Source organism: Eucyclogobius newberryi, unplaced genomic scaffold, assembly GCF_026437365.1.
Source record: "Eucyclogobius newberryi isolate DKJ021-1_F unplaced genomic scaffold, fEucNew1.0.hap1 SCAF_5, whole genome shotgun sequence".
In the NCBI taxonomy this organism is placed as follows: Eukaryota; Metazoa; Chordata; class Actinopteri; order Gobiiformes; family Gobiidae; genus Eucyclogobius; species Eucyclogobius newberryi.
In genome coordinates, this window is record NW_027316167.1 from 34451749 (window position 1) to 34468512 (window position 16764).

A 16764-nucleotide genomic window follows, 5' to 3' on the forward strand; every position below is an offset into this window, starting at 1 on the left:
TATATGAGTAACATGAACAAACATCATCACACAGGTCTTTAAATTCATTATATTCCATGACCTTTCCACTCTCATTTATTAGATCATTTACAAAAATAATACTTTTTTCAAGCATTTTTTCAAGCATTTTTTCCAAAAGGAAAGGCATTCCTTCTATTATAATATTGGAATTCAACCAATTAATCTGTTGCAGAATTTCATGTCTTTTTTCTGGTTTATGAAATTGGAAGCACCACCATGAATGCATGGCTTCTTTTACAAATCTGGAGGCATTTCTCATTAATTTGTTCACATATGTAAAATGGGAGGACATCAGTTGTAAGAATGGGTTTGCGTTTGTTTAGGGGTGTGAGTGTGTCTGTGGAGTATATAAAGAAATGTATGCAATGAATTTGAGGAGACCCCAGGAAGAATAGCAACTGGTTTGCAGGAGCTAATGGGGATCTTAATAAACTGAACTAAACTAAACTAAACTAAACTAAATGGATGTAGTTCTTCTTTACACAGAATGTGACTTTTTTCCAACAAAGTACTTGAATACCACTCAGTGTTGAAATTAGCCTTAGGAATAAATGATGCCTTTAAGGACAAACATAAAGCCTCTACATTGAGCAGTTTTAAGCCTCCATGATTATAATCGTTGCACAAAACCCCTCTTTTGATCTTTTCTGGCTTGCCATCCCAAATAAAATCAAAGATCTTCTGTTCAAAGGTTTTAAAGAAATGTTGTAATGGAGATGGTAGTGACATAAACAAGTATACAAATAGTCACTTTTCCATAAAGAGTCACTGATTTTCCTTTCCATAACTGAAAAATCTTGTCAATCCTTCTAAATTTATCAATATCATTTACTACACATAGATCTTCAAGGTTCTCTGGGATAACAACACCAAGTACATTTACTGGTCCATGCGTCCACTTTTATTAGTTAATTGTTCCTTTTAAACTACCAATCCTAAGCATTTTACACTTGTTATAATTAAGGTTTAGTCCAGAGTGGAGTGAAAAGTTTTCCAAAAGTTCTATAAGAGTTATTAAACAATGAGGTTTTGGGCAAATGAGAAAATTTGTATCATCTGCATACATTGATATTTTTGTTTCAATATTATTTATGATAAGTCCTTCAATATTCTTATTCAGACAAACTGGACTCAACACAGACTGCTCCTGAGGACTCTCAGGTCTGTAGGAGTGAGGGACCACTCTGAGGACCTTCTATGACTCTCGTAGCATCAGCTCGTGTGGAGCAGCATCACGGAGGGAGAAGCTGGAAAAGGTCTATGCTCGGTGAGAGGACAGAGTTCTAGATTCAGGATGAGGACAAAATGTCCTGGACAGTGCTCTAGATTCAGGATGAGGACAAAAGGTCCTGGACAGTGCTCTACTCAGGATGGGGACAGAAGGTCCTGGACTGTGCTCTAGACTGACCAGGACCGTCGCCCGCTGCGGGACACCCTGTCTGCTCTGGAGGTGTAGCTGCTTTCAGGCTGAACATGTGACGCTTTAACGTTGAATCAAATCACCGCTTCTGTCCACACGCCGCTTAACACACACTTGTTTTAGCCTTTTACAAATAAGTTATTTACCTTGATTTATGATCACACGTTTCTTAAATGTCGCCTTTGCAGGACAAATTAATGTTCAATTTAAAGTTGCACTTTAGCCTTAGACCAGTTCCTCAAACTGGCATGCATGTTCTTTGGATAAGAATTGCAAAAATTATGCCCTGGCAGATTTTATGATTGATTTCACTTATTAGACACAAGTCTAGCCTTGTAATAATGAACATTCTTGAATTTTTCCAATTTTACAGTAAGTACTGCTTTTTGGTGTAATCCCTCATTTGTCCAGGAGTTCTCCATTGTACTACTTTGGTTGTTTGGGCGGACTTGGCAGAAAGCCACTAGTTCTTAGGGCCAGTTGGTCTACCCAATTTATAGTAATCTCACATTAAAAAAAAATAGGGGAACAATTTCAGCCAAAAATAAAATTGGTTTTTAAGGTTACTCAATAGTGTTTCCAAATACTTTTTTACTTTGTGCCACTTCGGTAACAGGTGAAACGTTGCTTGTACTTCAAGGTTCAAAAACGGACACCCGGTTTTAATCATTGAGAGATAGAGATAGAGATAGAGATAGAGATAGAGATAGAGATAGAGATAGAGATAGAGATAGAGATAGAGATAGAGATAGAGATAGAGATAGAGATAGAGATAGAGATAGAGATAGAGATAGAGATAGAGATAGAGATAGAGATAGAGATAGAGATAGAGATATATATATATATATATATATATATATATATATATATATATATATATATATATAGAGATAGAGATAGAGATAGAGATAGAGATATATATATATATATATATACATTTTAGTTTTAAAAACACCAAGGACGAACCAAACACTAGAGTTCATACAAAGTTTTATTTTCTGTTACTCGGCGGGGCACTCGATCTTTCCGCTGTTGATGTCGTCGATGACGTCGTGTGGAGGACGACCATCGATGGTGCAGCCGACAGACTGAGACGTGCCCAGGATCTCCTTAATGGTGCCTGGAACAGAGTTCAGTTTACCACAGTGTACGAGTCAAAAACAAGAATACTCAGTTATTTGATTGTGACACATAACCACAGGTCTTACTCTTTCACTTTAGATTATTCAGTTTTATTATTTAGTTTAAATGTTCCGGTCTTTACGGCACAGAGCGGTCCATCGTTTGAACAGCTCTGTTTCCTAAAGCCGGGTTCCTCTGAGCCTCCACTGGATTACACTCAGTCACAGCAGACAGGAGTAGTGGCGGGAGGCTCACTTTTTAAACGCGAGTCAGTTTAAGGCCATGAACAAGCACACTACCTGATCTATAAACTTGATTAATTCAGGGCGAGAGCCGGGCCAATGACATTTACATACGTCAATAAGCCGCAGGTGCCCAGTGAGATATTAAAATGTGATGTTCCGGGTCGACCGGGAAGTTTTGCAATGCAACCACAGGTCTAATTAGACTTATTTCGCAGCGGCTAAGATTGTAATAAAACGCAAAACGACAATCCCCTCTTCTCATCTGGTTCATCTGCTCCGGAGCTTGTGCTTAGAGTGAATGTTGTGACATGATATTTACCGGACAGTTCTCTGGCAATGGAGCGGTGCCTCATGACGCGAGCGATGCCCACGATCTCGTCGAAGGTCACGCTGCCGCTGTGTTTGACTGGGGGAAGAAGAGATTCAGGTTCAGACGAGTTAAAGGGAACCGTAGTCTCAACTCTGGACACTCACTGTTCTTGACCTTCTTCCTGTCACGAGGAGGTTCCTTCAGGGCTTTGATGATCAGAGCTGAAGCAGAGGGAACGACCTCAACCTGGAGTCAAGAAACGCAAAGATTAGATGTGATACAGCCTCTCACTACACATTTAAACTACTTTATGACTTTAGATGCAATAAGACTAAAGCAGGAGAATTCTTTGAGCAGCGAAAAGTGGCAGAACGAAACACTTCAGTATCAAAGAGCTATAACGCAAACAGAAGCACAAAATGTTAAGGTTTTGTGACTGTTGTAAAATTTGGAGCTCAAATTCAGTATTAGATTTTGCAAAAACTATCCCAAAACAAAATTTGACCAAATTCAGGGTTGTCTAGCTCAGGTTAATCAATTTAGGGAAAATGTAGCTCTAAGGAATAAAATTAAAGTTTTTAAAAACTCTTTTAGAGCTTCTTTGGTGCATGTTCCGGTCTTTACGGCACAGAGCGGTCCATCGTTTGAACAGCCCTGTTTCCTAAAGCCGGGTTCCTCTGAGCCTCCACTGGATTACACTCAGTCACAGCAGACAGGAGTAGTGGCGGGAGGCTAAGCGTGACTGTACGCCAAGGGCCAAACGTTAGGGGCCAACAATTATTAAAGCGTTGACTAAAGTCAATATTGTACATTTATGATTCCAAGACAATGAAATTGTAAGTACTATTCAGCACGTTTGTCGGTCAGAGTGCAGTCACTGGGACAGGCCCAAACTGACTGAAAAGAGGACTAGAGGCGAGTCCGACTTACAGCTGCCTGTCTGTTCTGGATGGTCAGCTTCACCGTGATCCTCAGGCCTTTCCAGTCACCGGTCGCTTTGGCAATGTCGTCACCAACTTTTTTGGGAGACTAAAAAACAAATTAATCTGGTTAGAAGTCAATACCTTGAACTGCAGGATCCAAAGAGAAAGGCAAAAAGACAAAATGTCCATCTATGACGAGTGCAGAAATATCACTTTATACTCTCATTTAAAAATTATAATTTAAAGTTATTGACTGAATAAAGTAACTAGATGTATTTTTTTCCAAACATGCCTGGTCTCCATATCCATATTCCCAACCTCCAGTTGCATGGGAGATGCATTAAAAATACCCCATTGAGCATGATTTTATCCAATTGCGGTGAACATTTTGTGAATGTTCCGGTCTTTACGGCACAGAGCGGTCCATCGTTTGAACAGCTCTGTTTCCTAAAGCCGGGTTTCTCTGAGCCTCCACTGGATTACACTCTGTCACAGCAGACAGGAGTAGTGGCGGGAGGCTGAGTACCAAAACACCAGAGAGATACCGACCAGACCCAGGGGACCGATTTTAGGGGCCAGGGCTGAGGTGGCGCCGACTTCTCCTCCTGTGCACCTCATGTACACTGAAACAAAGACACAGGGTCTATTAATTATTTTATTATAATAAACGATCAAACGCCGATGCAGCCGTGAGACGTTCATGCCCCAAATAAACCCTGCTGCAAATTCCAAAAAGCATAATTATGGGAATGAACGGCTAAGTAAAATGTATAATTGGAACTTTTCTGGGTTAGAATTGTCTTACTGGTAGGGTTTGGTTCAAAGTGCTCATTTAAGATAAAACCCTGTTATGAATAGATGGTGAGGTTTTAGAAGCGGAGATGGTCATTTATTTTTTCCTTATTTCATGCACTTTGGACTCACTTCAATACATTTCACTCCCAACAAACATCTACTGCATTATGTGTTAACACTTTGTATGTATGACTTTAAGTTCAAAGGGTACATGTCCCACTTCACAAACTAGTGCTATTGATAATACAATCAACACCAATAACTATAATATATATAATAATAATAAAATATAAAGTCATGTTAGGGTTCTTAAGTCAGTCCGGAAGTTTCAGAACACTTCCAGACAGACCATCACTGGAGTCCCCAACATGTCTTTGTCAAACATAAAAAGGTTCACGTTGTAGATGGCAGAAAGGCCAACATATTCCATTCAGGCTTCTCCATCCCAAGACATGAACAGGCAAAATCCTCCAGCTACAGTCCTGACCAGTCGAGCACACAGATGTTGAGCTGGGCCCTGGACCCCTGCTACTGAAGAGACGACCCAGCAGCTTTGAAGGATGGGTCAAATGCAGATAACTAGCAAACATGAATTCCTTGGCCTGTGTCCCTTAAGATTAATAGTCTATAAATATGTTAAACCCCAAATAATGTGATAGAAACACTGCAATCATCAATAAAATGATAAAAAATATGATAAAAATGATTTAAAAAGATAGAACCTGCCGAGACCGACTAATGAGCTTTGGCACTAAATGGGACATTCCGAGTCGGCTGTAGCGGCCGGCTAACATGCCAACACCAGCTCCACGGCTAACGCACGCTACCGCTGAGGTTAGCATCTTCAGTTAGCACACGTGGTCGATGTCAAACCATCAACTTTCCTCATCCAACCCAAGAGCCAAATAATAAAACACCATTAACACGTCCGTCACTAACAATGAAAACATCACGCTGAACCAGTATTACCATCAGGTCGACACAGAATCGCGAATCTGCTCAAAGCGACTCCATCTTGGCGGCTGCGGAGAAGATCTTTTATTAAAACCTTTCTTTGCCGCTTGAAACGTACCAATCTTAATCTCGTTGGGATCGAATTTGGGAGGCATGTTGACGATGTGGAGTTCTGCTGGTTTATGGTGATGGTGTCGGATGAACCCGGTATCGGGACGACCGAATACTGTTGCACCGTCACCTCTAAAAGGGAAAGAAAGAATGAAGCCCGAGAAGTCAGTATATATACGCGGGAGATATCGCGAGAGCTCAGGGTTTACGGACGCATTTGACTCAGTGTATTCCATCCATGGTGTATTCACTTGTAATCTCGGCTTCATAGCTTCATAGCTTATTATAAATAAGATCATCTTTATTTGTCCCACAATGGTGAAATACCAATGATAATAAAAAAACGGATGACTAAGAAAAGTAAACAGTTCATATAATGGAGCGCTCTTGAATAACCATTATACAACACTGGTACTCTGAGCCCTGCAAAGAGTTCATGCTGCTTCCGTTGACACAGATTCAATTCAATTTATTTGTGTTTCGCCCAAAATCACAACAGCAGTTGCCTCGAGGGGCGACAGTGAAAAACAGTTGAAACAATCTTCATTGGGACTTAGTAAAGTCCCAGCATCTCGTGTCCTTAGACAAATGTCCCTTGTCCTTGGACCCTCCTTCTCAGCCAGGAAAAACTACAAAATCTCCTTGAGAAAAAGTAGAAACCTGGAGGAGTTCCACAGTGAAGGAGAGATCCAACTCCCTCAGACGGACAGGCGGGCGAGAGGTAGACAGTGGAGCTGGACCCACTCAGGAGGAGAACCAGTTCTTCGAGGCAGATGAAGAACCAGATACTTCAAAAGGCAGCTTAAAGGGCTTACATCATGCCGAATAAACTTTTCAGAGCCTTTAACCTTCATAAGTCAAAGCGTCCAGTTTACATTCAAAGTCTATGTGGACGCGCATCCTGGGCGTCCAGGGTTTTTGCGGTCTAGCATATGTCTCTTGCCCTGCACCACACACTCTGTTCAAAATAATGCTGATGGAGTTCAGCGTTTCCCCAGAATACAGAAGGAGCCTGGCTTTACTGGGCGGCAGTTTTTTCTCATCTTTAATGCTCTTCACATTGCAAGTTGCTCCTGAGTCCAGTATTTACAAGCTTCGTCGTCTGTGCACTGCAATGGCCGCTGCTGACGCCTGTTTGTGACATGAACACTTTCAAGTGGCCGGTCCTGGGACATCAATTTTAACTTCTTGTCAGTCATTTCAGCTGCTCTTCAAATGTCAATGGCAGACGTCAATGTGAGATCTTTTTCTATAACAGGCTCCGCCGCACGCTCTCATCGCTAATGCCTAGGACATGCCTGTCCCGTATTAGCTCCTCTCTTAGTTCACCATTGTCACATCTCTCTCAATTTTGTTTCAAATGAATCTATAGGCTCACCTTTGTCTTGTTGGCATTTTCCAAACACGTATCTTTCAAAATATGACATTTATTTTGGGCTCAAAGTAGCTCTGCTAATCTGGATGCCCTGGAGAGCCAGGGCATCCAGATTAGCCTTCACGTCCTCCTGTTGCTCCGCTGACAGGGTCAAGTTGTGCTTGTAGACATGGCGGCATTAGCTTCCCATTACACGCCTCAATGTTGCAGCTTGTCTTTTTTGTCTTTATCGGTTCACCCGAGGCCAAAAAATAGTCATCAAAATCTGTCCTGAAATTGTCCCAGTTGTTAGCAATATCACCGGTTAACTTCATTTCCTCGGGCACTGGAATGCTCGTTGCCATGTTTGCGTCTGTTAGCTGAAACCTTGAACCTAACGAGACGGACTAATAATGGGCTTCAGGACTAAATAGGACATTCTGAGTCGGCCCTAGTACTGAAGCGGCCGGCTAACATGCTAACGCCAGCTCCACGGCTAACGCACGCTACCGCTGAGGTTAGCATCGTTACACTTAGCACACGTGGTCGATGTCAAACCATCCACTTTCCTCATCCAACCCAAGAGCCAAATAAACATAATAGAACACTATTTACACACCATCACTGCAACAATTAAAACTTCACGCTGAACTACTATTACATTCTTAAATAATTGCATAATCATTTCAGATCCACTCCGGCTGAGGAGAAGATCTTTTATTAAAACCTTGCTTTGCCGCTTGAAACGTACCAATCTTATCTTGTTGGGATTGAATTTGGGAGGCATGTTGACGACGTGGAGTTCGGTTCTGGTGGTTTATGGCGATGGTGTCGGATGAACCCGGTTTTGGGACGTTGCAGCGGCATCGCAAAAGGGAACCAAAGAATGAAGGACGAGAAGCTAGCATATATATATGCGTGAGATATCACGAGAGCTCAGGGTTTACAGATGCATTTGACTCAGTGTATTCACTTGTAATCTCGGCTTCATAAGATAAGATAATAAGATAAGATATTCCTTTATTGTCCCACATGGGGAAATTTCATTGGTGCAACGCAGGTAGATACAGAGGTAGATCCAGAAGAACAGATCACTTATAGGAAGTCTGAAAAACACTTTCAGTAGAAGATCTCCTATAAATAAATAAAAACTCCCATAGACAAATAAATACATAAATACCATTGCATGTGATCCCGACAGTAATTGCACATGAATATGTGTCACGACAGCACATAGATTGCACATGAATTTCACAGTAATTGCACATGAATTGCACATGAATTTCACAGTAATTGCACATACGACAGAATTGCACATCAGTATTAGGTTAGGTCAGTATTGCGACGGGATAACGTGACGATCTCCGGGTAAGACGACTGTTCTCTGCAGTTTCATGAGTTCCTCCTTTGTGGAAACGCGGTACGGCGCCGGCCGGGGGGCGGCGGCGTCATTGCACAAACTATTCACTGCTTTAATTCTTACTGTAAGTAGATGTTTCTGGTCAAACGGGTACTTTTAGGCAAGTGCTACGGCCACGCCCCCTTTTGGATGAAAAGTGGGTTAGGGTTTGGGGTAAATTTGAAGGCGTATTGCATAACGTTTTTGGGGGGTTATACATCAGTTAATTCATGGAAATGTTATTGCTTTTCCAGGAATGTCCCACAGTTTGGTGTTTCCTCTGGTTTCCCACAAGAACTGAAAACATGCTCTAAAGGTAAAAACCTCCAGTTAAAGTCCAGAACAAGACTAGACCAGGATCTGGAGTTGGATTCTAAAAAAAAAAAAAACATAAACGGGACACAATGTGACCTTTACTGAACAGTAATCTTGAGCTTCATCAGAAATAGGACCATATGGAAAACAGAAAGAGAGTACTATTATAGTATATATAGATATGAAAAACAGACATTATTTTGAAGGGATGATGCATCAGCCCTGGTCATTCTGATGTTAATCAGATACTCATCAGTGATGCGGGTGCTGCGGCCACGTAAGAATAAGTGTGCAATTTCCCATCACAGGTTGTTAGGGTAAACAAAGAAGGTTGTTTTAAGGGGAAACTTAAAACAGTACAAACAAATACAGAAATAAGAAAGGCTACTATCAGTAGACTCCGCCCAGTGGGAAGGGCTTACTCAGAGAAGGAGATACTTCAGTTCTCAGATCAGATCCACAGATTGAGAATGTTCTTGTATGAAAGTCGAAAAGTCTTGTTTTTCTAAACGCTGTCCAGAAACAACTATATTTATCCCTCCTGGAGGGATTACACCGACTTGGGTTAAAACTGTCTATATCTGAAACCTTGATCTAAAAAGATCACTTTCTAATTATTGTGTATTGAAATCAGTATCGAGAATTGAGGTTATTCCTTTGTATTGAAATTAAGAGATGTTGAGAGAGTATTGTATCGACCATGTGACGCTCCTGACAGGTTTAAGCAACACTGAATGATGCGTCACAAAAATGAGCCGGAGCTTTATCACATCTAGTAAACACTGCAAATAAAGAACTATTTTTCAGTGTTTCAAATTAAGTCCTCAGAGGCAACTGTTGTGATTTTGGGCGTTGCAAAAATAAATTGAATTGAATTGAATTGTAAGATATAATTTTGGTCTAAATATCAGTATCAAATACTGAACCTATTTTTAGTTTTAAAATCAAGTTTGAAATGTTAATATCATGAAACAATGTCTTTTATTCTCTTTTACCTCTGCGTGAGTTGTGTGCTCCTCTGCAGTCTTTTATTTGTTTGATTTTAGTTATCTATAACTGTATGTTGTTCAATTTTAGAGCTAAATGTTTGTTTTGTATTCCTAGTATGTGCAGAACTTACAAAACTCTCTAGTTTATAAAATGTCCTGTACAAAAAAAACTGGCCTGGATCGGAAAAAAAAACATAAAAAATCTCCAAGATAAAGAATAAAGTCAATGCTTGATCCGTTTTGCCACCGACACAGTGTTTGGAGACAGGAGTGGGAGTGCAGAGTGAAAGTGTCTCCAGGCTCGATGACTGTAGTGGGTCTGGACAGTGTTTTTACCTATTACACACTGTACACTGTCAATTGTTTTTTTACCTGAGAAACGGGACTGACTCAGACCTGCTTCAGGACTAGAACACCAGGGGGAGTCGGTGGGTCAGAAGTGCACGTCACATGGACCATGAACAACAGGGTCAACACAGAGGTGGAACTGACACTCAGGGGAAAAGGACAAAATAACAAAGCAACAATTGTCATATTGAAACCACAGAATATATTAACATGTTTTAAAGCTGATAACTACGGAGATTGTAACTTAAATATGCACCGTGTAACTTCTCTGGTAGACTTTGCCACCTTATTTGGCATTTATTTAATGTGCAGGTGTTTTGATTGCATATTGTCCATTGGAAGTTGAAGTCAATTTGATCACAGCGGTGTAAATATGTACATGGTCTTATTTGCCTTCTGTGTCATTGTGTTGGTTTATTGTGAGCCTCGTGGCCTTCGGTCGCTCTCTTTCATATGGAGGTCAAACACATGGGGCATTGTGCATTAACAGCTGTGTCTGACCTGGTTTTGGTTCATGTTTTCGAAGAATCAAAGATGGACGTGTTTGGAGTCTCCAAGGAGGCTGCGGTCAAGCCTCGTTTCAGGTGCAAAGATTCACCCCAAAGATGCAGCTCTGGTTGTGTTACCGGTTGGTGCTTGGACCTGGTTTTGTGCAGATTTAGTGCAACTTTTCTAAATTGTTAATGATCTGAAGTGATTAGTATCTGTCAGAGGTGTCTTTGATCAGATTTAGTGCTGGTTTAGACCTGGTTCTGGGTTGAACCTGGTTTAGATCAGCACTTTGGGTGACAGAAATCTGCTGTGGTGGTTATCTATCAGAGTTACTCTCTTGAAGGTGGTCCCGGCTTGTCAGTGTCTATCAAAAGACCAGACCTGGTCTAGTCCTGAGTTGACCTGGTTTAATTCTGGTTTAGACCTGGATTAGACCTGGTTTAGAGAAACACTTGGATGTTTTTGGTCCGCAGTGGTCAAAAGAGTTACACCTGACTTAGTCCTGGTTTTATTTCTGGTTTAGAGAAGCTCTTGGGTTGGTCTCGATCTGCAGTGGTCAGTATCTAAAACAAGTGTCTTAGACCTGTTTTAGTCCTGGGTTAGAACAGGTTAGTGCGGGTCCCTTGGGATGATCCCGATCTGCAGTAGTCAGTATAAAAACTGGTCCAAGAAGTTAGACCTGGCTGGTTTAGTCCTGGGTTAGTGCTGGTTTAGTTCTGGATTGGACCTAGTTTAGTCCAAGTTTAGTGCATCTCTTGGTCTTGGCCTACTGTGGTCAGCATTAGAGAAGCTTTGGACCTGGTTTAGACCTTGTCCACATGTGCAGCTAAGACTAAACCAGGGGTGGGCAAACTACGGCCCGCGGGCCGGATTGAAAGGCCCTGCGGGCCGGATCCGGCCCGCGGGCCGTAGTTTGCCCAAGCCAAGCTTGTCCAAGTAATATATATATATATATTTTTTCCTTTTTTGCCCACAGGCATCTGTCTGCAAGTGTATCCTTAATACTTATGACGTGAAATAAATAAAATAATAGATTCAATAGCCTATATTTGACAGAAAAGTTATATTTTATTTGATATTTAATTTTTGGGATTTCTTTTTTTTTCACACCAATGATGGCGGGCCGGCCCTCCGCTACTTGCCTGGATTCGAATATGGCCCTCGGAGGAAAACAATTGCACACCCCTGGACTAAACCTACACTAAACCAGGTCAAAACCAGAACTTATCAATATTGTACAATTAGACTGTGGGAAAAACATGTAATCTTGAGCTAATCTTGACAAATTGACAAATTGTGTCTGATCAATAAACGACTCCTTAACTCAAGACTTTTTTCACTGGCTCCATCAGATAATATCCATACGCAAACAAGCCTTTATTTGACTGAAACCAAATGTCACAATTCAGTCACAACAACAGGCATTCGACTCATTTTCTACCTTCAGTTCTTTTTCGGCTGTAGAACGAGGGGGAATGGGTTCACAAATCAGTTTATCTAAAATGTCTCGATATATATATAGGCCTGATACTTACATACTGATACATACAAACTATATAAATAGTCCTAAACCAAGGCATTTTAACATTTCCCCTTTCTGATTAAAAACTTGTCAAGAAATTACACATGAATCAATGCTATTACTTAACAGTCAGAGAACATAATTCAACTTAGAATATTAAACGACACAGAAACGTCAGTCTTTTGTGTGGCTTGCAAGGGAGAGGAAGGCTTAGCCGAGTCAAGATGTTGTAAGCAACCTGAACGACTTTCCTAAATCAATCTCAGCGTTCCTCCCTCTTACAAGTCATTTTATTAAAATCACACATAAAAAGGAGGCGGGTCACATTTCTCATTGGTCAGCTTCACATCAAGGCACTTGTCTTTTATGACTCTTTGGTATTATCTTTAGAGATAAAAACCTTGGTGAATGTTCTACCCATCTGGTCCCCAGGATGGGAGGAACATTCCTCACGGCTGCTTCTACAACATCTTCACACATGTTATTAGAAATACATGCCTTTCCCTCCCCCCAGGCTAATGATGCAGATAACTTTTAACACACAAATATAATCATATATTTACATTTTATCACATTTCCCTCCTGTTTATCAAAGCATTAGCCCACTTTCTCATATCCGAACACATCACTCTTTACAGTTTTCAATGTCTTTCATATAGGTGTTAAAATGACACTTTTACACACAAAAAGTTTATGCACAGTTTTCAACATTGAACAACATTCTTTTCTCTCGGCCCACAACATGTCTACATTACTGTCCTAAATTTTGAGTCAGATTGGTCAATCTCTGTAATTTGACGAACAGACAATTTATCTTGTCTATAATTTGGTGCGGTGTGATGGGAAATATAGAAGTACAAGCGGAAAGCCCTCAAACCCGCTGCTCTCTGGTCAGTCAGTTCTCGTCAGGGACCTCTCTGGACACCCCAATAGAATCAAATACGTAGTATCAGGTGCTACTGGAACCAGATTGTCCACTAACCTCTCGACCTTGACCCTGCGGTATGGTTCTGGGTGATGCTGGTCTTTGTTATGACCATGGCTGGCCACAAAAGGGATACATAGGCACAACGTTCCACAAGTGTCCCCACATCACCATACGTCCTTGCTTGGTTTCTTAAGAGACCTTCTTCCGCTGCTCGCTTCGGTCACACCTATGACACATATGAACTGGTACATTTCCCATCTCAATTCATAATCTCATTAACATTACATGTAGTTATGTTGTAGCAGATAAAAAAACTCTCTTAGTTAGTGCAAACAACAGTGGCTGTGGTGTAATATGCCATTGTGTTTCTTCAGCTACTGTCATGTCAATTATACATTGTACATTATTACACAACCTTTCTTCAAGTTGATCACTTATTTTCTTCCCTCTATATTCCATTTACCGTTATACACAGTTGTGTATGTTGATCGATTGTCCCGATTGTCCCATTTGTCCCGATTGTCCGGTGCATAATACAGGTGTTCAGCACCCATATAACTGTTGATTCTTTTTCCACAGAGTATGGTACTCTGCGCACCGTAGCCTCTGGCTCTCGTTCATTGTAGCAAAGTATCTTACTCTACCGTAGACTCTGGACAAAACTCATACAAACGAAGTCCTGCGTCTGCGATGTTATGGATCTGCCGCTGTGTTGTCCAGACATTTCTCTCACTTTCCCATGAGAGCACCCATGTTCTTGTCCCTCCAATGGTCAGGACGACACGCTTGTGGCTCCGTCCACCTTGCTCGTCCACCTGGCTCGTTTCTGTAAACACCACATCTCCAACACGTTCTGCTGTGATGATAAACAAAGTCTTTTCGACAGTTCAGTGTATTTCAAACAGTTTCCTTGTTTACAATTTTTTGTTGTTGTAATTATTGATTCGGAATATTTGTTTACACGTACATATCCCTCCTTTTTGAGATATGGCTTTGCCCATTTCTCAAACTACTACATTTAAACAAAATTAAATAATCCAGATAGTTTACAACGTTCACTAATCCAGTATGTAATCAAGGAAGAGATGGAATTGCGTCTGTCTTCCACTCCGCAATGTCACCTCTTGACCTTTCACAGTTCAGTGGTCACATCCCTGGCTGAGCCCCCCTTCCACGGCGCTGGGCCCCCCCCCCCTGTGTCTGTGTCTGTGTGTAATCTTACACTTCCCAAATCTGTAACTTGTAAATCTGTTTTACCACCATTTGTTTCAACCTCCAAATGTTTCAAACTCTAAAAGTCTCAACTCTAAAAGTTTCAATCTCTAAATGTCTCAAACTCTAAAAGTCTGGTGTCCACGTGTGCGCGCGTATGTATGTATGTATGTATTCAAATACATCAAACAACAATAATTATCTCAATAATTCCCCCGTTGAGTTGGCCATAAGGGTCAGTTCACAACTTTGAGTATTAACATCAAATTTCACATCTCCTCTGTGGGCGTGGCCTGAACAAGGTCACACTACTAATGTAATATGTGCTAATCTTCTATATGTGCTTCAGGTGAGTTTCAAACTCAATCTCTCACACCTGCTCATGTGGTGCTTTACAAACATTGTTTACAAAAAAAATTTGAATAAGTATTGAATCCATATGTTTGGTAATATTTGTTTACTAGTCCATCCATCCCTCCACATGAGACATGGCATAGCCCATGGCTCATTTCTGCAGCCCATTTGAACAACGACTTCGGTAGCCATGGCTTTCCGTCAATGTTTCTGTATAGTCCATTAGTTTTTGTTGCTCCTTTAGCAATCCATACTCGTTTCTCTGACTGTGGTGCATCACTTTGCCGTTGTTTCAATATCTCGAGAGGATCTTCATTGTCTGGTGAAGCACTTTCTTCTGTTATCAAAATAGTAACTTGGCCTTGTGCTGCCTTTTTTGCTGTTATTCCCTATTGTTACTGGGTCTGTTCCCTTTTTATGTGCTTCGCATTTGCATATAGCTATCTTGTTTGGCAGCTGTAGATTAATTAATAATGTCTGTAATAACCCACGATGCGTCACAGGTTTTCCAGTAGTTGTTTTAAATCCTCTCAAGCTCCATTGTTTGCAAAATATGTGTGCGGATCCATATGCATACTGGCTATCAGTATACACCGTCACTTCCTTTCCTTCATATATTTTGCATGCTTTTGCTAATGCTGTTAGTTCGGCTGCTTGTGCTGATAAGTTACACGGTAATTTTAAAGCTTCTATCACTTCTGTTGTAGTCGTTATTGCATAACCTACTTGGTTTTGACCTTTGTCGTTTTTGCTGGCTGATGCATCCACAAATATCACATGGCCTGTTTCCAATGGCAAGTCCTTTAAGTCAGGTCTTGGTTTGTATTCATGTGGGTCTCCGTCTATAGGTATTGGTAGCAACGTGGCTGGATTAAATCCTGCACATCTTTTTATAGTCAGGTGTGGTTGAGATAATAGTACTGCAGTACACATAAGGTGTCTAGCTGGTGACAAAAATGTCATGTTTGTCTGGAGAAGCAGTGCGGCAACAGCGTGTGACACTTTCAGCGTGAGTGGATGAAATAAAACCACTTCCGCTGACGCTTGTACTGCTGCAGCAGCTGCTAATACCGCTTGGACACAAGGTACAGTTGCTCTAGCTACTGCGTCTAATTGCATAGAGTAATATGCTACAGGCCTCATTCCTGCCCCATATTTTTGAGTCAATACTGATGTCATAAACCCATTTTTGCAATCTACCATCTGTTCAAAAGGTTTTTCATAATTTGGGAGCGCTAGAGCTCCTGCTTCACAGAGCTGGCACTTTATTTTCTCAAAAGCTTGCTCTGCTATTGTGTCCCATTTTAGTTTATCTGTCATGGATATTTTCTGTTTGAATATCATATCCTGCAGGGGTCTTATCGTTTCTGCATATTCTAATATCCACATCCTACAGTAGTTGCACAACCCAAGAAATGACATCATCTGTTTTTTTGTTTGCGGTTTAGGTGTTTGTCACACAGCTTCTTTCCGTTTTTCATTTACTGTGCGCCCCTTCTCACTTAACGTATGCCCCAAGTATTTCACGTCTGTTTTCCATAACTGTAGTTTTTCCCTACTTACTTTATTTCCTGTTTGGTGTAGATGTTTGAGTAGATTTATTGTGTCTTTAATACACGCTTTCTTCGTGTCACTGGCCACTAGGAGGTCATCTACATAAGCTAATATTTGTGAACCATCACTTGGGGTATGTTGAGCTAAGCAATTTGCCATATTTTGGAAAAATATGGTAGGAGATTCACAGTAACCTTGTGGTAATCTGGTGAATGTCAATTTCTCCCCTTCAAAGGTGAATCCAAACCACGATTGAGCTTTTTCGGACAATGGTATAGAATAAAAAGCGTTGGCTAAATCTATTACAGTGAAATATTTACCTGTTGGCTTTATACTATTTAGCAACGTGTGTGGATTAGGCACATTCGGAGCCCTTGGTAAAACTGCTTCATTTAC

General features: G+C 40.9%; 1 protein-coding gene and 3 non-coding genes across 4 annotated transcripts; all 4 read right to left on the reverse strand.

The window, feature by feature from the left end:
- Positions 1-2414: 2414 nt before the first annotated feature.
- Positions 2415-6062, reverse strand: rpl12 (ribosomal protein L12). The gene is made up of 6 exons (XM_072465281.1): positions 5909-6062; positions 4591-4664; positions 4049-4147; positions 3283-3364; positions 3128-3214; positions 2415-2561 (listed from the first exon to the last, which is right to left on the reverse strand). The coding sequence occupies exons 1-6, from the start codon at positions 5943-5945 to the stop codon at positions 2443-2445; spliced, it is 498 nt and encodes a 165-aa protein (XP_072321382.1). The 5' UTR covers positions 5946-6062; the 3' UTR covers positions 2415-2442.
- LOC140381782 (small nucleolar RNA SNORA65) lies at positions 2688-2810 on the reverse strand. The gene has a single exon (XR_011931273.1). It is a non-coding gene; the product is annotated as a small nucleolar RNA SNORA65 (small nucleolar RNA).
- On the reverse strand, positions 3725-3847 carry LOC140381781 (small nucleolar RNA SNORA65). The gene has a single exon (XR_011931272.1). It is a non-coding gene; the product is annotated as a small nucleolar RNA SNORA65 (small nucleolar RNA).
- LOC140381780 (small nucleolar RNA SNORA65) lies at positions 4434-4556 on the reverse strand. The gene has a single exon (XR_011931271.1). It is a non-coding gene; the product is annotated as a small nucleolar RNA SNORA65 (small nucleolar RNA).
- Positions 6063-16764: the final 10702 nt, after the last annotated feature.

Coding starts and splice junctions, on each gene's coding strand:
- rpl12 (XM_072465281.1), bottom strand. CDS start 5,945: ATGCCTCCCAAATTCGATCCCAACGAGATTAAGATTG. Junction 4,148..4,590: donor AAATCGGTCCCCTGGGTCTG/GTCGGTATCTCT, acceptor TTTGTTTTTTAG/TCTCCCAAAAAAGTTGGTGA. Junction 2,562..3,127: donor CATTGCCAGAGAACTGTCCG/GTAAATATCATG, acceptor ACTCTGTTCCAG/GCACCATTAAGGAGATCCTG.